The 20,397-nt window shown below is 43.7% G+C and overlaps 1 protein-coding gene across 1 annotated transcript; it reads left to right on the forward strand.

Moving 5' to 3' along the window:
• Positions 1-8,175: 8,175 nt before the first annotated feature.
• On the forward strand, positions 8,176-20,333 carry LOC129693772 (retinol-binding protein 4-like). Its single transcript, XM_055630541.1, has 6 exons — positions 8,176-8,303; positions 8,529-8,664; positions 8,756-8,889; positions 8,993-9,099; positions 15,060-15,272; positions 20,130-20,333. Exons 2-6 carry the CDS (start codon positions 8,539-8,541, stop codon positions 20,141-20,143), a joined length of 594 nt encoding a protein of 197 aa, XP_055486516.1. The 5' UTR covers positions 8,176-8,303; positions 8,529-8,538; the 3' UTR covers positions 20,144-20,333.
• Positions 20,334-20,397: the final 64 nt, after the last annotated feature.

Consider the following 20,397-nt stretch of genomic DNA (forward strand, 5'->3'; position numbering starts at 1 on the left):
TAATATGCGGTTAGAGGGCAGGTCACAAAGCTCAGCGAATTTTCGCAACAGACATACCGGGTCGGCAGCAGACTCTGCAGGTACATGGACCTGATCATGTTCATTCCGGACCTCGGGATCGTAGGTGAAGGCTTGTGCTCTCCTCATGGCATCAGGACCAGCAAGATTTAGAAGAAGGGAAGCTTTAACGGCATCAGGATCGTTGCGATGAGCAATGTTCATGTAGTGGGTAAAATCCATCTCAAAAGTCGCCCAGCGCTCCGCTATGTCTGCATCAAAGACCAGGGGCGCGGGTTTGCGGCATGAGGATGCCATGGTGACACAAGGAGAGGGAAACTCCGATAAAGAAACAAACTCAAGAAATAAAACCCGATAAACAGGAGGCGCGAGATTTAACTTGCCGACACCATGTAAAGAAGTGAATCTGACACACTGGTAACTTTACTTTAACTCTTTAATAAACACACATATTAAACATGATCCAGCACTAACTGTACGCAGTCTGTCACCGTGCTGGAGAGAGCGAGAGATAGGGAGAGAGAGTCTTATTATACTTGATAACTAAGGCGTGGTTAGTGGTACTGAGGTAGTTATATTATTGGTTGCATGCATAAACCATCTACACTTAAATTCTGGAAAAACGCCCCAACACCAACAATAATTATGTGGATTTCAAATATGTCCGAAATGCTACACCTGGAAGATATGAGATTCCTTCTAGCAGGCAAACCAGACCATTTCCAAACGATTTGGTCTCTATTTATCGACTTACTACAAGTATAAGGTGCAACACAATTCTGAAAATAAGCGGTTTCAGGACCTGGTGAGTAAAAATACGAAGTTGGTATATCCCTTTTATCTCTTTTTTTTACTTTTAATATATCTTCTGTTTCCTTTTTCTCTTTTTCTTTTTCTATGGCTCTTCTTCTAATTTTTCATTTCAAAGGGTCTCTTTTGATCACTCTTTCACACACTTACTATCCTATTTAACTCTCTTTACTTTTCTTCTTTTTAAAGTTTAAAATATGAAGTGGTACCGGAAATGTATTATGTTATTGTTGGCTTATATTATTGTAATGTACACTACGTCTAATAAATAAAATTAAAAAAAAATAAAAGTAAAGAGTATTATTTTTTCCACTTGTTTGATGATGCGTCTCGCCTAGCAGACATTAACAACAAAGGGACAGTCCTTGTTTTGTGGGAATTGGTGTTTGTGTCATAAAATAGTCAACAGATAATACCTCATGGAGATACAAGGAACAGTGGATGCTAGAATCTTGAGCAAAACACCAAGTGCTGGAGTAACTCAGTGGATCAGGCAGCATCTGTGGAGAAGGTGGATAGGTGATGTTTCAGATCAGAACTCTTCTTCACTGATAATACCTTCTTCAGATAATGTCTAATATCCTTTGAGTAGGATGTCATCAAACAATACTCTAAGAGACTGTGCATATGTGCCTATGCGGATTTCCGCTTCCTGGGAATCCATATTGAGGAGGACCTGACGTGGAGCGTGAACACCACTGCGCTGCTGAAAAAGGTCCAGCAGAGACTGCACTTCCTGAGGGTGCTCAGGAAGAATAACATCACTCAGAGACTGCTGCTGTCCTTTTATCGGTGCTCCATTGAGAGCATCCTAACATACTGTGTATGCGTGTGGTACACCAGCTGCACAGCGGCTCAGAGGAAAGCGCTCCAGAGGGCCATTGACAACGCCCAGAGGATTGTTGGCTGCCCTCTCCTTACCTTGGAGGACTTACACAGTTCCCGCTGCATCAAAAAATCCCAGAGTATCATAAAGGACATTTCCCACCCCGGACACTCCCTGTTTGAACTGTTGCCGTCAGGCAGACGGTACAGATCTACAAGGACAAGGACGAACAGACTAAAAAACAGTTTTTACCCCACTGCTATAAAAGCACTAAATGTAGCCGCCAAGGAACGCAGGGGCGATACATACTAAGGGACTGTGGTAACTGTGAAATCGACAGAAGGATGGAGGGTTGGGTGTTTATGCGTGCTATTTTCGTGATATTTATTTAGTTGTTTATCTTTTAATATTTTACCTTGTATGTACCGTTAGCTTTTAGAAATATTTGAATGGTGCACTGACTGGCTGACATTTTTAAATTTTGTTGTACATGGCTCATGTTACAATGACAATAAAGAAACTATTCTATTCTATTCTATTCTATTCTATTCTATTCTATTCTATTCTAACCAAAATATATGTGGAAAGGCTTTTATCGCATCCAAAACCTTCAGAAAAATTAAGGTAGACCATAAGGATGACTCAAGCGAGGAGAATCATTAGGGAGATAACTGAGGATCAGTAAATTATCTTCAAAAGAGTTTACAAGAGCAGTAAATAATCTTAAACATTCAAGGACGTTTTGAGGAAGATTGATTACCGACCTCAAGGATTAAGGGAAAAGTAGATTTTAATTTGCATGGAGGCTCAGTAGGAAATTTTAAAAGTCTCCACTAAAATCTAAATTAAAACTTTAAATGATTGCTTTTCAAAGAGAGATGTACTGAAATTTTAAAACATAAATGGTAAAAACATAAGTAGGTAAGGTTGGATATCATTTTCATACAGCTGGTTTTGGTGTAAACATCAATTGGACCTCTGGGCTTTAGAATGTTATGATTCTTGGTTATTTTTGTATTTGCTAAAGTCCATCCTCAGTTACCCTTTAAAATGGACTAATGCCAACAATTGGCCTTGAACAGCCAGAGTGCAAATGCACTGGGCTCATAGGGTTCAATTGTATGAGCAGCTCAAATAAACCTAGCTTGCAGATTCTTGAATTTAGTAGGTTTAGACGGTAATATAACTACACTAGTTTAAACTACTTTAGTGATATTACAAAGTAACAAATCGATAGAATAAAACGATTTGCTTTAATAAAGGAATCCAGAACTGACAAGCTTAAAATCAAAGTGCCCATGATTTAAAGGTACAGTGCATGAATGATGTAGATGATATATTGACGCAGATACAGGTTAGGTTCTAGGACCCTGGTGTTGAGAATTGCAGTGGAGGATATTTTGTTGCCCATTCTAACAGATTGCGGTGTTTGGGTCAGGAAGTCAAGGATCCAGTTACAGAGGGAGGTAGTGGAACCTATGTCTGGGAGTTTGGAGATGAGTTTGGTCGTAATTAGTGTTATAGGCAGAGCTATAGTCAATAAATAGCAGTCTGAGATAAGTGTTTGTTTTTTGTTTAGTTTTGTTTCGTTTAGAGATACAGCGTGGAAACAAGCTCTTCAGCATACCAAGTCCGCACTGACCAGCGATCCCCACACAATCCTACACACACTGGACACAATTTACATTTATACAAACCCAATTAACCTACATACCTGCACGTCTTTGGAATGTGGGAGAAAACTGAAGATCGTGAAGAAAACCCACGCTATCGCGGGGAGAATGGACAAACTCCATACAGACAGCACCCATCGTCAGGATCAAATCCGGGTCTCTTGCGCTGTAAGGCAGCAACTCTACCGCTGCCCCACCGTGCCGTACTTTTTATCCAGATTTTCCGTAGAAACGTGTAGGGCCAGTGAGATGGTGTCTGCCATGGATTCATTGTGGCAGAAGACACATTGCAGTAGATCAATGCTGTCTGGGAGGCTGGAGTGGACATGTGCCATGACCAGTCTCTCAAAACACTTCATGATAGTAGATGTTAAAGCCACCCCACCATTAAGGCATACTACCTTGCGTTCCTTAGACACTGGGATGATAGTTGTCTAAAGAAAGCGAGTGGGGACTTCAGATTGGAGATCAAAGATGTCTGCAAATACTCCTGCCTGTTGGACCACACAGCTTCTGAGCACAGGGCCAGGGACTCCATCCGGGCCAGTTGCTTTCAGTGGGGTTACTCCCAGGAAAGCCAATTTGATGTCTGAAAAACATCCCCCAAAATAATTCCCAACACCAAGCCCAGAAAGGCTTCATCCATAGCACCTTACTATACTCCCTTTACACGCACGACTATGCAATCTAATGCTGCACTAACTCCATTTATGTCAGCAGTTGACACTACTGTAGTGGGCCAGATCTTGAACAATGACACATTGGAGTAAATGAAGGAGATAGAGAATTTGGTTACATGGTTCTAGGACTAAAACATCTCCCTCATGTCAGCAAAAGAAGAAACTGGTCATCGACTTCAGGACGAGGGTGGAATACATGCCCTGATCTATATCAATGGTGCAAACAATGAGATGGTCAAGTGCTTCAGGTTTACCAACATCACCAACAATTTGTCCTAGTCCAACCATATTAACAAAATAGCCAAGAAAAAACACCACTGCCCCTCATGAAATGCAGAATGTAAACTTGCAGGAACAGCATATAATTAGGCATGCAACAATGTTTATTGATGTTTATTTCAAGGGGTTGAAATGAAACAAGTAAGGAAGTAATTAAATTGGGTTTTGTTGGATTCCTGGTGGAATGCTACACAACGTTTTTGATCTCCTGCCTAAGAGAAGATGTGCCTGCCTTGAAGTAAATGCAGCAAAGAATCCTAGATTGATTCTTGGGATAAATGGTTTAACTGGTGAAGACAGATTGAGTAAAGATTAAGTAAAGAGGCAAAGGCTGCGAGGTCGGTGATCGCTGAGGGCGCAGGCGGTTGAGGTCAGGCCGGCGGTCGAAGGCGGATCACGTAGGGGCCGAAGGATGCGCCGCCGCAAACACAGAAGGACCCGGCGTGGGGGAACCGCCATGAGGGTGGACGGGGGAAAGAACAAAGGAGGATCTGGTGTGGGCTACTTTGTAACTTTGTTGGTGCCCTTTATGTGGCAACTCTTTACATACCTTCAGTATGCAAAACAACGAATATCACTGCGGCTTGTCACATGTGTCAATAAAGTATTCATTCATTCATTCATGATCGTGATTACAAATCACATATTTTCAAAGCTTGCAATGTGGTTTATTGCGCAGATTACATTTACCTACCCACCCAAACTTTTTTCTGTTAATTTCCTTCCGCAGATGCTGCATAACCCATTGAGTTCTTCCAGCAGTTTGTTTTTTGCTAAAGATTTCAGCATCTGCAGTCTCTTGTATCTGCATGTTATCCCAACATTTCAGCCCAATTGCTCCTAAATGCTGCAACACCCTCAGGTTAAATTCAACTGATTATTTTGACTGACATTTGTTTAATTCGCTAAACAACAAATTACTTGAAGAAAGGTCTCGACCCGAAACGTCACCCATTCCTTCTCTCCAGAGATGCTGCCTGTCCCGCTGAGTTACTCCAGCATTTTGTGTCTACCAATGACTTGATATTGTGTCTTTAACATCAGAAAATGCCCAACAGATATCAAGGTGTATAATCTGTCAAAAAATTGCATTAAGTCTGGTAAACGGAAATATGGAGAGGTGATAAAATCTCCATTAACTAGTTGTTAATGTAGGGAGTAAGCAAAAGAGAGAGATAAATGTTTAGGGAGGGCATGTCAGGGCATTCATCTACATAATTTCAAGATGTAACTAGACTAAGTGGGACCCGTTGGGTCCCAGTCACACGGGAGGCTTGGTTCCCCAACGCAACCCATTCCCCCAACGCAACCCACTCTCCCAATGCAATATTCCACCACTCACCCATAGCCCCTAACTGCGCAGGCATGGCTGACGGGTTGTGACGCCCCTGATCCCCTCTCCTCCCCTGAATGAGGGAAACAGAGTTCTTGGAGGATCATCAGATTTGCAGATGTTGCAGAGATCAGCTAGGGTAATACCAAAAAAAGTCAATGTTTAAAGGAAATGTGAAGCTCATATATTTGACATTAGATCAGGAACAACGTAAGCACTGTGGCCATTTGTGGCCAGTTCATGTGAGGAGCAGGCAGATTTTTGAAATGTACACCGTCCATGTGAGATACCAACATGATGAAACCAATGCTGGACAGGAAGATCTGCTCAAACCTGGATAAAAAGAACCATTTTCTGATTAACAAGTCCCAGGAAAATTCTTGGGGCCTACAAGTCATGCAGTCATGGTGGTGGTGGTGGGGGGGGGGGGGGGGGGGGGGGGGGGTTACGTTGTCCCCCCTCCCATGTTAGGGAGCTTTTGCATTTTTAAACTTGAAATTGTGCAATCTGGTGCATTCTGTAGCAAGTCTTTTAACTTACATTTGAATGCAACATTTATGCTTTAAATTGGATTAGGTATGAATAAGTTTAGGTTAACTAATTACATTCAACAGTAGAGCCAGGCTCTAACAGGTGCAGCACATAAATGACCTTAATATATTCATGTATGGAAATCAGATTATAATTCATTCAGCTATGCATATATATATATATTTGCATATAAGCATAGAAACAAGGCACGAGGAGTCGGGCTTCCATCACCGTTCTGCACAAATAAATTAATCAATCTTGCCCTTTGACTATAGAAACAAGACAAAAATAATGCCACATATTCAACCAAGTATATGGTTCAATGAAATTAAGATACAGGCCCTTCGACCCACCAAGTCCACACCGACCAGCAATCTACCATACACCAGTTCAATCCCACACACTAGGGACAATTTATAGAAGCCAATTAAGCTACAAACCTATAATCTCCCACATCCGAAAACTTCTTTTGGATGTGGGAGAAACCAGAATATGCGGAGAAAACCCATGTGGTCATAGGAAGAATGTACAAATACTCTCCAGACAGCACCTGTAATCAAATCAAATCTGGGTCTGTGGTGCTGCAAGACCGCTGCGCCACTGTGCCACCCCATTAAATTATTTTTTCTGTAATATATTTATTATGGTGTCATGCCAATAAACATGAACACATGATTCTGATTTCTGCCCTTAGTTGGATAACACACATCTCCAGTCATTGTGTTTTACATCTGTTTTTCAACCTCTTCAGTCTGAAGGTCTCGACCCAAAACATCACCCATCCTTTCCCCTCAGAGATGCTGCCTGTCCTGCTGAGTTATTCCAGCTTTTTGTGTCTATCTTCAGTTTAAACCAGCACCTGCAGTTCCTTCCTACACTTTTTGTTTAACGAAACAGGTCCTATGACTTACTTTTGATGAAATTCAGCGAGCAAACACGATAATTCCCGATATTTTGGACCTTTAAATCTCCACGGCAAATGTCCGCTGTTCACTTCCGCTGGATTGGCACCTTCAGTTCCCTCTTTAATTTACCTTAGTTTCTATCTTTTTTTTGGACTGTAAATCTAGGTAGCTGTGCCTCACGGTCACCCCGACTGGCACAATAAATTGCAGATCAAAACCTGGCCGTTTTCTATGTTTTTAATGGGTGGGAAAGTGCGTGTTTTCCCATCCACTAACATGTACCGGATGTCTAGCATGTCCTCCACTTGAGATTTTCGGTCACGTGGGTGCGGATCTACGCTCCAGTGACCTTTCGTGAAATCATCCTATATAAAATGTAACTGATTTTAGTGCTGTGACAACCAAAGGTTTGGTCTAGAGTTTCATAAATAGATACCTCTTCTGTTTGTAATATATCATGCAAAGATCTAGTTATACAACTTGGGACATGGATCCTATTCAATGATGGAGCTAAAGGCTGAGTAGTAAACCCAGAGGCACGGTGAACTTGATAAACCTTTTGATTCAGAATATTATGGACAAAAGCTAAATGTGGGGAGATAACATCGTTTGAACAAATAAAAACTCGCGTACAAAGTGCATTTCAGCATGTCAGTGACCCAGCAAAACCCACAAACATTTGTGTTCACTACCTAAACCAGATGGCGTCAACGTTTGGTGCCAGTTATTGTAGAATAAAGGATCGTGGGAAGAGACATCAAGGACTTGTGAAAGCATCCCAGATATGTTGGGCCCTCCTTGTTCCTTCCTCAATGGTTGGGAGATGTGGCGAGCTAACATTGTGCTGCATAATTAGGGTTGTGTGGGGAAAACGCTGTTTGTTTTTCCTCTGCAGTTCAGCCGTAATATTGGGAATATTTTAGTGGGCATTTGGGTGGGGGAGGGGGTGAGGTCGACATGGGGTTTTACCCTTGAAGTGTTGAACTGGGGCAGAGGGCGGAGACGAAATGCCGCGGTGTTGAAAACGCAGACCCTGTGAATGATTCACATCCCAATGCTTTAGCCAGTGTGGGTGGGGGAGGGAAGGAAAGATTGCGAAAGATAGTCGCCACGGGGTTGTGGGCAAAGATCCTATAGCAGAGGATCTTTGGTTGTGGGTGGGGGGTGGTTACATGTAGTTGCACAGAGGAAACCAACTAACTGCTGGAAAGAATTACACAGAGCTCTGCATTCACAATTGGATTAAAGGTAACGCCTGGATGGAGATCTGAGTTGGTTTATTTGAGATTTTGAGTGTGTGTGAGTTGATTTGGTTTGTATTGGTTCATTGGGATTTGTAGCACACGGTGAAGGGGAGGGAGGGGGGGGTAAATGTGGCCTGACTGCGGCGTGGTAGGTTAGTCAGTGGCAGGTCAGGCAGCAGCAGCCTGCAATGTCCAGGTCTCACACTCCGCCTTCCACCTTCCCGCCCAGGACTCTACACATGACCATGTTACGGCGCACAGCCCTGGCGCTGCTGCTGGCCCTCTTCCCCATCTCCAGCTGCTTCGCCAAGTCCGACTGCGTGGTGGACAACTTCCAAGTGAAGGACAACTTCAACAAGACCCGGGTAGGTTCTAGGGGAGGAGGGGAGGGGAAGGAGCAGGAGAGGAGGGGGATGTGACTGTCTCTAACCGGCCGCCCTTTCCCACCCACCACAGTACACGGGGAAATGGTACGGCTTCGCCAAGAAGGACCCACAGGGTCTGTTCCTGGAGAGTAACATCCACGCCGACTTCAGGATTGAGAATGGGACGATGATTGCCAAGGCGATAGGGCTGGTCACTTTACTGCCGTGAGTAAACTGGTCTGTGGCCTTCGCTGCACCCCCACCTTCGCCCCTCTCTATCTCTATCTCCTCACCTTCACCCCATTTGTGTTGCCCCCACACACTGCAGGGAGTGGATCGTGTGCGCCGAGATGATGGGGACCTTCAACGACACGGCCAACCCAGCCAAATTCAAACTGAAGTACTGGGGGGCAGCGGAACATCTGCAGAAAGGCAGTGAGTAAGCTGGCGGGTGGGCGTGGGTTGGGTTGGGTTGGTGGAGATGAGACCAGGGTAGTGTGAAAAAAACTAAACCTGATCCCCTGGGATGGCGGGACTGTCATATGAGGAAAGATTGCAAATACTAGGCTTGTATTCACTGGAGTTTAGAAGGATGAGGGGGCATCTTATAGAAACTTATAAAATGACTGGACAGGCTAGATGCAGGAAAAATGTTCCTAATGATGGGCGAGTCCAGAACCAGAGGCCACAATCTTAGAATAATCGCCCTGTCCCATAGTACGAGTTCATTCCAAGAGCTCTCCCGAGTTTAAAAAAAATAATCAAACTCCTGGTAAGCATGGAGAATGAACGTCGGAGCTCGGGGACGTCTCTTAGCGGCTCGTAACGCTAACGGCAGGTACTCGGGAAGACTCGCTAACGGCAGGTAAGCGTGGGAAGACTCGTGAAGATTTTTCAACACATTGAAAAATGTCTACGAGAGCCCCGAGTACCGACGAGTGGCCATTACCGTAAATCTCCGAGTTCGAATCAGGGCAAACCCGGGAGTACTCTTGGAATGAACTCGTACCGTGGGACACGGCTTTAAAGGGGAGGCCATTGAAGACTGAGGTGGGAAAAAACATTTTTACCCAGAGAGTTGTGAATTTGTGGAATTCCCTGCTACAGAGGGCAGTGGAGGCCAAATCACTGGATGGATTTAAGAGAGAGTTAGATAGAGCTCTAGGGGCTAGTTGAATCAAGGGATATGGGGAGAAGACAGGCATGGGCTATTGATTGTGGACGATCAGCCATGATCACATTGAATGGCGGTGCTGGCTCAAAGGGCCGAATGGCCTTCTTCTGCACCTATTTTCTATGTTTCTATGGATTCCTGCATTTCCTTCCTGATTGCTGGAGTATCTCAGCGGGACTGGCAGCATCTCTGGACAGAAGCAATGAGTTCTGCCAGCCAGAGATTTTTTTTTTTTAATTTCAAAATAGACTTTATTCGAGAAATAAATATATCCTATACATGATCCATGCAAAATCCCATCCAACATTCTCGGATGCTGTACATACATACGTACAATACAGTTTCCCCAAATCACAAATTTAGCCCCCCAGCCTTGTGGCCCACTGGTGTGGAATCCCTTCCCTTATTTTGAGGGGCGTCTCCACCACACCCTGCTCCCCATGTCCACCAGTGGAAGGACCCTAGACTGTGGTCATCCCCCACAGAGCCTTGGCGTTGGCTGCACCGAGCTTCATTGCGTCCCTCAGCATGTACTCCTGCAGCCTGCAGCGGGCCAGTCGGCAACATTCCCTGATGGACATCTCGCTCAGCTGGGTGGTCAACAATGCTCAGGCAGACCAAAGAGCTTCTTTCACCGAGATGATGACCTTCCAGCAGCACTCGATGTCAGTCTCTGAATGTGTCCCTGGGAACAGTCCGTAAATCACAGTTCTCTGTGACGGAGCTGTTCGGAATAAACCGTGACAGGGACCCTTGCAGACCTCTCCAGACTCTCTTTGCGAATCCACACTCTGCAAAGAGGTGGGCAACCATCTCCTCTCCATAGCAGCCGTCCCGAGAGCAGCGTGTGCTGGTAGTGAGGTTCTAACGGTGCAGGAAGGATCTGACTGGGAGGGCTCCCCTCACCGCCAGCCAAGCCAGGTCTTGGTGCTTGTTGGTGAGTTCTGGTGATGAGACATTTTGCCAGACAAGCTGGGCAGTCTGCTCTGGGAACTATGCCACAGGGTCCATGGAGTCATTTCCCTGCAGTGCCTGCAGGACATTCCGTGCTGACCACTGCCAATGAACTTATGGTCAAAGGTGTTGGTCCAGAAGAAACTTTCCACTAACGACAGATGGTGCGGCAATGTCCAGCTGACTGGCACATTGCGTGGCATCTACGCCAGGCCCATCCTTCGCAACACCGGGGGCAGGTAGTGACACTTGGTGCCCACGTGCCTTGGCTCTAAGCGCCACCTGATGCAGCCACACACAAAGGTGCCTGTCCCGCTGAGTTACTCCAGCATTGTCCGTCTATCTTCTGTGTAAACCAGCATCTGCAGTTCCTTCCTACACATTTAATCTCTGATGGTGGCCGACTTTAATGCTTCAGGTTAAACCACCTCAGGGTTGGCCAAAACAATGCGCATGGAATAAGATCAGGCAGGACAGGGTTGCTTGGGTACGGCACATATCAAATGGGACACCCCAAACCCAGACATTACAAATTGCTGTCTACAAATACAGACACAATGAACTGCAGATACATGAATTTTGAGGAAAACGCAAAATGCTGGGGGAATTCAACGAAGCAGGCAGCATCTGAAGCGGGAATAGACAGACGATGTTTCGGGTAGGGATCTTTCTTCAGTCTGTAAATATTCACCTCACTGCCACAGTTTTGTTACTCCAAATGTGCAAAATGTTACATTCATACAAACTGCTGGACAGGTAAACAACCTATAAACAAATAGCAAGCACGTTTGATAAATAGCCATTCATGTTGTTCAAAAATACTTAAAAAAAAACAAGAATTCAGCAAGTAGATAGAGCTCTAGGGGCTAGTGGAATCAAGGGATATGGGGAGAAGGCAGGCACGGGTTATGGAGTGGGGACAATCAGCCATGATCACAATGAATGGCGGTGCGGGCTCAAAGGGCCGAATGGCCTCCTCCTACACCTATTTTCTATGTTTCTAAGTAGTTACTACTGACCAGAAATCTTTGAAAGTTCCTTTCTTTGTTTCCTCGCTTAGAATTTTCTTTCTAAATTTAAAGCTTGGCTCAGGACCTGGTGCACCTGGGTATTCGCATGACTTTTACAATCACAGCTTCTCTTGAATGCCACCAGTGTTTCCATTAGATATAGACTTATCTCTGGGAGGAAGAGAGGCCTGTGGTTTAATATGGGATCTTTTCCAAGCCACACTCTTTCTGTTGAATGAAGGTGCCAAGCTAAAATATATCATTATCACGTTGTTTAACCTATTGATGGGCAAGTCTGCCAATATCATCAGAAGATTATTTGTAGTTCACTACACCCTGAGCAAATAACCACTGGTACTTCTGGGGCTGTGTAAACTTCATTAGCCACTGGGGTTTATGTAATTGGCACCATGATTGCCAGCATTATTGACCATGCACGGAACATCCCAAAGCTGTTTGCAAGCTTTGCCATGCTATTTCAATTGGCACGCCAATTGATTCTTGTCTCTCCTCAGGCTCTGACCTATCTTGTTTAAAGTATCTGTCAACATCCTTCTCAGAAATCCTTTGAACTTTGCATACTTGCAAATAACAGCTCCATTCAAATTTACCTTCCCTGTCCAAAGTCCATGGAAGTCGCTTGGGTCCTGTTTACCTTATTTCAGTCTCTTTAATGAGACTGCTTATGCTGGGGCTCTCATCAAAGTCACCAGCAACATCTTATGTGAGCAATGGGTGAAGTTTTGGGATGAGAGCCTTCTTCAGTCTGAAGTGTCACCCATTCTTTCTATCCAGAGATGCTACCTGTCCCGCTGAGTTATTCCAACATTTTGTGTCTATCTCCGATGTAAACCAGCATCTGTAGTTCCTTGGTAGACAAAAGTGCTGGAGAAACTCAGCGGGTGCGGCAGCATCTATGGAGCGAAGGAAATAGGCAGCTTTTTGGGTCGAAACCCTTCTTCAGACTGAAGAAGGACTTTTTGAGTCTGAAGAAGGGTTTCGGCCCGAAACGTTGCCTATTTCCTTCGCTCCATAGATACTGCCATGCCCACTGAGTTTCTCCGGCACTTTTGTCTACCTTCGATTTTACAGCATCTGCAGTTCCTTCTTGAACATCTGTAGTTCCTTCCTACACACATCTTAAATGTGACATTGGCAGCTGTAAACCCATTCCTCTTTACTCTTCTCAACCAGACTGCAGGTTTTGATATTGGTTAGGAATGGGATACTGAATGTGGATGATCAGACATGGTCACAGTGAATGGTGGTGCTGGCTCGAAGGGCCAAATGGCCTCCCCCTGCACCTATTGTCTATTGGTTAACCATGCCATCCACAACGCTTCCCCTCCAATATCCAAGTGACTGGGACTTCTGTTGACTGGCTTCAAGCTCGTTAGTTTAGTCACAGACAGTCACCAACAATAGTTTCTCTTCCTGCGTTTGCAACATTACCTCTGGCGTCCCCTAACAACCTATTCTTGGGTCCAATACTCTCTTCGTACTTTGACACTGGAGAATTTCATCTGAAAACGCAGATTTCCATGTAAACTTTGACACTCAATTTTACCACCAACTCTCTTAACACTAAATTGTCTCAGAGTGGGTGGATGGAGTTTGCCACAATAAAGCATGATACCATCCTTGGCTGGTGGTGTGGAAAGACCTTCCTGGATAATCCTTCCAGGCACAATGTGACTATCGCTGCACATGGCCCTTGAGGTGGGCAGAATGCAGATGTGTGGTGCAGCTGTGGAAATGGAACAGAGAACTTCTGAGGATCATCCTCTCCTGCCAATACCGAGACCATCTGAAGTGACTGCTCCAGTATTGCAACCATAAGCATGTGATAGATTGTGCAAAACCACCAACACATTTTATTTACGATGGAAACATACGGAAAAATTGGGCTAACAATTGTAGAGCAAAAAGCAGTTCCGGAATAACTCAGTGGGTCAGGCAGCATCTGTGGAGGAAATGGATAGACGATGCTGTGGGTTGAGATCCTTCTGCAGATTGAATCAGTCTGAATAAGGGTCCCAACACAAATCGCTGTATGTCCATCCAAATCAGATCCTGCCTGGCCCGCTGAGTTACATAGAAAACTGAGAAAATAGGTGCAGGAGGAGGGTCATTAGGCCCTTCGAGCCAGCACCGCAATTCATTGTGATCATGGCTGATCATCCACAATCAGTAACCCGTGCCTGCCTTCTCCCCATATCCCTTGATTCCGTTAGCCCCTAGAGCTCTATCTAACTCTCTTTTAAATTCATCCAGTGATTTGGCCTCTGCAGCCTTCTGTGGCAGGGATTTCCACAAATTCGCAACTCTCACAAGTTTTTTCTCATCCCAGTTTTAAATGACCTCCCCTTTATTTTTAGTCTAAGACCCCTCCAGCACTTTGTTTTTGCACAAGATTCCGTCCGGCATCCATAGTTTCATGATTGGAGGATGGAATGGGATTACAGAGTCTTTGAGGAAGGACATTCTTGCTATTGAGGGAGTGCAGCGTAGGTTTACAAGGTTAATTCCCGGGATGGTGGGACTGTCATATGCCGAGAGAATGGAGCGGCTGGGCTTATACACTCTGGAGTTTAGAAGGATGAGAGGATATATTATTGAAACATATAAGATTGTTAAGGGTTTGGACACGCTAGAGGCAGGAAACATATTCCCCATGTTGGGGGAGTCCAGAATCAGGGGCCATAGTTTTAGGATAAGGGGTAAGCCATTTAAAACGGAGACGAGGAAACACTTTTTCTCAAAGAGAATTGTGAGTGTGGAATTCTCTGCCACAGAGGGCGGTGGAGGCAGGTTCTCTGGATGCTTTCAAGAGAGAGCTAGATAGGGCTCCTAAAGATAGCGGAGTCAGGGGATATGGGGAGAAGGCAGGAACGGGGTACTGATTGGGGATGATCAGCCATGATCACATTGAATGGCGGTGCTGGCTCGAAGGGCCGAGTGGCCTCCTCCTGCACCTATTGTCTATTGACTTGGAAGGGCGAGAACAAGGTGGATTCAAAAACAAGTGTGAGAATCTTAAAACGAGGTGGTCAACAAGTTCAAGAGTGATGGGTGGACAAGATTTGGTACATGTCGGCAATGATGAACAGTTTTACATTTCCGAAGAACATAAAGGAAGGAAACTAGACAAAGTGAAGCTTTGGAACCGGTGACCAACGTTCAGTAGAACAGACCTATCTTGGATTATGTGTGTGTATTTGGGGTACAGAATACATTGCAATGTGTCTTTCTTTCAGATGATGATCACTGGATCGTTGACACAGATTATGATAACTATGCCATCACATACACATGCCGAAAGCTGTATGAAAATGGGACTTGTGCGGACAGCTACTCGTTTGTGTTTTCCCGCAGCCCTGACGGACTGACCTATGATACACAGCGCATTGTCCGAAAATGGCAGGAACACATCTGTCTGGCATACAAATACAAACGCATTCTTCAAACAGGTAAAGGAATGAAAATCATTGCATGAGTTCTGTGTTCATTGTGAGTGGACTATGATGTTTTTTATGGGGATTCTTGAATAAAATGTTGGGGTGGGAGATTGCAACCACGCGGTCCACCCTGTTTCGACTAATGCAATCATCCCGACGTGCACAAACAAATAGAACAAGTTGACCTACAACTTTAAGCTGTGCACGCCATACGCAAGAAGAAGAATAAAATATTTGCCGACTAAGATGATGTAATAGCTTTCTGGTGAGATCACTGACCCCTAATGGCTGTCTATTACACAATATTTACTGCAAGTCCTTCCAGTCTGAATTGTAGATCTTGCACCAGCAGTGGCCCTCTCCAGTCTGCCTTAGTTTCAAGCACCAGAACCTATTGGGACAGATTTATTTCTGCAACTTTGTGATTCTCGATCACTTACATCACAGAAAATGGCTTTTAAACCCTGGATAGCTGCCTCCAATTACCAACCTTCTCTCACAAGAGGAAAGTGGCAACTATTGGTGCAAGCCGTGTCTTCTCTTCCTGACTTCTCCCCATCAGTCCTCACATTTCTAATAGCTCCCACATGTTTCCTTTGGTTTACTGAGTCTGCCACTCATATTCTTATTCTTCTTTATAACAGAGATAATTTTTCTCTCCCATCTTGGCAGAGAGTATTGGTCTGCCTCCCTGCAGCCAACTCTTACATTTAATTCCCACGCCTCCTAATTTAGTTTAGTTTAGTTTAGAGATACAGTGCAGAAACAGGCCCTTCAGCCCACCAGGTCCATGCCAAACAGCAATCCCCGCACACTAACACTATCGTACACACACTAGGGACAATTTATATTTATACCAAGCCAATTAACCAACAAACCTGTACGTCTTTGGAGTGTGGGAGGAAACCGAAGATCTCGAAGTGAGCCTACGCAGGTCACAGGGAATACGTGCAAACTCTGAACAGACAGCGCCCATAGTCAGGATCGAACTGGCGCTGTAAAGCAGCAACTCTTACCACTACGCACAGTGCCGCCCTGTTCTCTAGCATTGGTCCATCTGTCAAATGAGATTTATCCATGATCTGCAACTACTCCAAACTGGACTACATCCCAGGTTGGGGTACATCCTAGGCTCTGTTTCAATTCCCTCTAACCCTGGAGCCTTCTTCTCAGTGTTAGCAAACATTTGGAAGCTCTCCCGCATCAACACTTGATTGTGTCTAGGGTGGTACAGCTAGTAGAGCTGCTGCCTCACAGCACCAGAGACCTGAACTTGATACCAATCTTGGATGCTGTCTGGGTGGAGTTTGCATGTTCTCCCAGTAACTGTGTGGGTTTCCTCTGGGTGTTGAGAGGGGATCTTATAGAAACTTACAAAATTCTTAAGGGGTTGGACATGCTAGATGCAGGAAGATTGCTCCCGATGTTGGGGAAGTCCAGGACAAGGGGACACAGCTTAAGGATAAGGGGGAAATCCTTTAAAACCGAGATGAGAAGAACTTTTTTCACACAGAGAGTGGTGAGTCTCTGGAACTCTCTGCCGCAGAGGGTAGTCAAGGCCAGTTCATTGGCTATATTTAAGAGGGAGTAAGATGTGGCCCTTGTGGCTAAGGGGATCAGAGGGTATGGAGAGAAGGCAGGTACGGGATACTGAGTTGGATGATCAGCCATGATCATATTGAATGGCGGTGCAGGCTCGAAGGGCCAAATGGCCTACTCCTGCACCTAATTTCTATGTTTCTATGTTCCGGTTTCCTCTCACGTTCTAAAAACATAGAGGTTTGAAAGTTAATTGGCCTCTGTAAATTGTCCTTAGTGTATAGGGAGTGGGTGAGAAAGTGGGATAACACAGAACTAGTGTGAATGGGTGATCATAGACTAGGTGGGCCTGTTTCCATGTTGGATCTCTAAACTAAACTAAATTAAGCTGCCTTCCCAAATTAGACATGTAATGTCCAGGATTTCGTACTATGGGGCAATTTCCTTCCTGCTGAAGGACTGCTGATTTCCCCACTGTTGCCTTGTTCTGGGAATCAGCTTCTAGAATTTGCCTAAGGTCCAGGAATGCCTCTTCACCACTTCCACTCAACTGTCAACCACTGTCGGCCTCCACTATACACGCTGCAAGGTTAAATCCCAGGAACTAACACAAGTGCAGGCACGGGTTATTGATTGGGCACGATCAGCCATGATCACAATGAATGGCGGTGCTGGCTCGAAGGGCCGAATGGCTTCCTTGTGCACCTATTTTCTATGTATCTATGCAGTCATTCCTAAAAATGAAGGAAAGCAAAGGCAAATTAAAATGTAGTCAATATACTTTCAAACATTCTTGCCACTTTTTACAAAAGCCAATTTCCAGAGCTCAAAATATTGTAATTTAAAAAAATAATAAATTATTTTTTCACAATTATGCTATTAAAATTATCCATATCGTATTGTATTGTATTTTTTTAAATTACAATACAGTCAACGTTACATAGACTGATTCAATAATGTTTTTACAAAATCAGTCCATCATAATCATAAACTAGGGATTCATTTTACACAGGCCTAACATGTTTATCAGGTAAAATAATTCCCTAAACCTGGAGTTAGTTCATAACTAAAGGAGCATAGGTTGGATAGTATTTTCAAGGATGCCTCAGTGGCACGGTGGTGCAGCTGCAGTGGAGACATGGGTTTGATCCTGACCTTGGCTGCTGCCTGTGTGGAGTTTGCATGTTCTCGCTGTGACCACATGAGCTTCTTCCGGCTGCTCTGGTTTCATCCCAAAGACGACGAGTTTGTAGGTTAATTGGCCTCTGTAAATTTCTGAATACAAACTGTTTATTTCCACAATCATTTTTCATCTTTAGTAAGATGTGAAAACTGAAATGTTATATCTGTGCACCCATAAGCCATTTTAAAGATATTTATCACCGAAGTATTCATTCATGTTCTTCATTTCCACACATTTCCTTTCAATGTCAACTCAGCGCCTATTCCCAGCATTTCAGTCTAAATTCCTTTGGCCCCATTTGTGATGAAAACTAGTAATGTAAACTTGCAATGATGTAATCCCACTGTAGTGGTGCAGTCATTCCAGCCTGTTGTGGAGAAACATAGCTCTCCTCCTCTTCAAAATTGTCATTCAACGTAAATGTAGGAAAGTTGAGCAGGCAAGGGAGCCTGTGGAAGGGATGACAGCTCTATGAACTGAAACATGAACTGTGTTTCTGTACAAGTGCTGCCTGACCTGACTTGCTGAGTATTTATAGCAGTTTGTGTTGCTTTGCAGATTGCCTCAATCTGACGGTTTTTATTTTCATTCGCTGTTCTTTGACTTTAGTTTAGTTTGGAGATACAGCACAGAAACAGGTCCTTCGGCCCACCGAGTCTGTACTGACCAGTGACCCCCACACATTAACACCACTCTACACACACTAGGGCAGATATTTTAACACTTATACCAAGCCAATTAACCTAACAATGAATAACAATGACAACAATGAATAATATTAAATGAGAAATATGCATGTTAGTTTATTAAGTATAAATTGGAAATTAAAATTGCATAATTTTCTTCCTGGCCTAATTAAACCCATATCATATTAACAGTATTTTAGTTTTAGTTTAATTTTAGTTTAGTTTAGAGATTTTAGCTTAAGACTACATTAATTTTGGGCTATATGGAATAATGGGGCAACTTTTCTGTTGAAGATGCTGGCCTTGTCCTTATCCTTGGACCTCACAGTACATTCCAAATGCCGTCTTCCATTGAGACAGCAGCTATTCCCAGCACAAAATGGCTTGGATAACTGGCGAGCTCCCAATCCTTGATTTACGACTAATACATTTATTATTTAAATCAAATGTGTGTGAATGTCTTTGATGTTCGCAAACATTTAAAAGCACCAAGGAGCTCCATGAAAAAACATAAATTATACAAAAAGGTAAAACTAACACCACACATGTACTTAAAGATAATTAAAAATATTTACATTATTAACACTAAATCAAATAAAAAGATCTCCTTACTCTCTGGGTAGACATTCCTTACCATTGATTTAAATTCATCTGTGTCCTTGTTCCATAGTTGATCTGCCACAGATGTACCAGACAATCCAATAATTGGGCAATCTGTTGAAGTTCAGCCTGGTTTAGATGGGACTCATTGCCGGCATGGTTGAATTGGGCCGAAGGGCCAGTTGACATGCTGTATGATTCTATGACTATTCTGTGGGACTCCACAGGAAGGCCACTGGTACACTCCAAGGAAAGCTGGAAGCACAGGCAGCATTGTTGAACATGCTGTTGACTGCTTAAGTTTGCATCATCAGCACGAGACTTTGAGACTTCAATGGAGAGATGCAACTATAGAAGAACAAGACCTGAAATTAATTTAAATATTTTTTAAATGTCAGATGAATATGTATGGACATTGCATTCAATGGCATGCAGTGTAGTAAGTGCAATATATAATCTTAAAATACTGGGAGATTCCCATCAGAAAATGAAATGACTACACACTCCACTGTCTACAGTTTCCTGGCCGTACAGACACCAGACTAGTGAGTGAGAAATGCGATGTTCTTTTGAGAATTGAGTTCCAATAGCAGGGACCTCCATGCCGCTGTATCTACTACACTCCTCAAGGTGACGGTTTCTAAAATGTCGTGTATGTTGGAGTGAAGAGGAAATGTCCGTCACACTGTTAATATCTTTTTGATTTTTCTGCAAATTTTTTACATTCAATTTTTTGTATTTTTATGATTGATTAAGAAGAATATTCACTCTAAGCTAGCTTAATCGATTGACATTCTTGCTGGAGAATGTTGAAGTCATGGTTTCAATATCTGAATGATGTGCATTTTGCTTCTTCTGTAGATTCATGTCTGTAGATCGATTGGATTCATGCCACTTTGGCAATAATCGTGGCTGTGAAGATTGGTCTAGAAATCAACGCTCGGACTAGCTTCGATCACCTTGTGAATATATTTTGCTCAGGCTCACAATTTAAGTGCAAGTGGGCTTCCAGTCATACATTGCTTTTGTGGTATTATTACTTATCAAATAAATCTATGACAAACACTCGTGCATAAATCTTACATTTATTTTAATTTAAATTAGTATCACAGGTTAGTTAACCCATACC

Source organism: Leucoraja erinacea, unplaced genomic scaffold (genome assembly GCF_028641065.1).
Source record: "Leucoraja erinacea ecotype New England unplaced genomic scaffold, Leri_hhj_1 Leri_421S, whole genome shotgun sequence".
In the NCBI taxonomy this organism is placed as follows: domain Eukaryota; kingdom Metazoa; phylum Chordata; class Chondrichthyes; order Rajiformes; family Rajidae; genus Leucoraja; species Leucoraja erinaceus.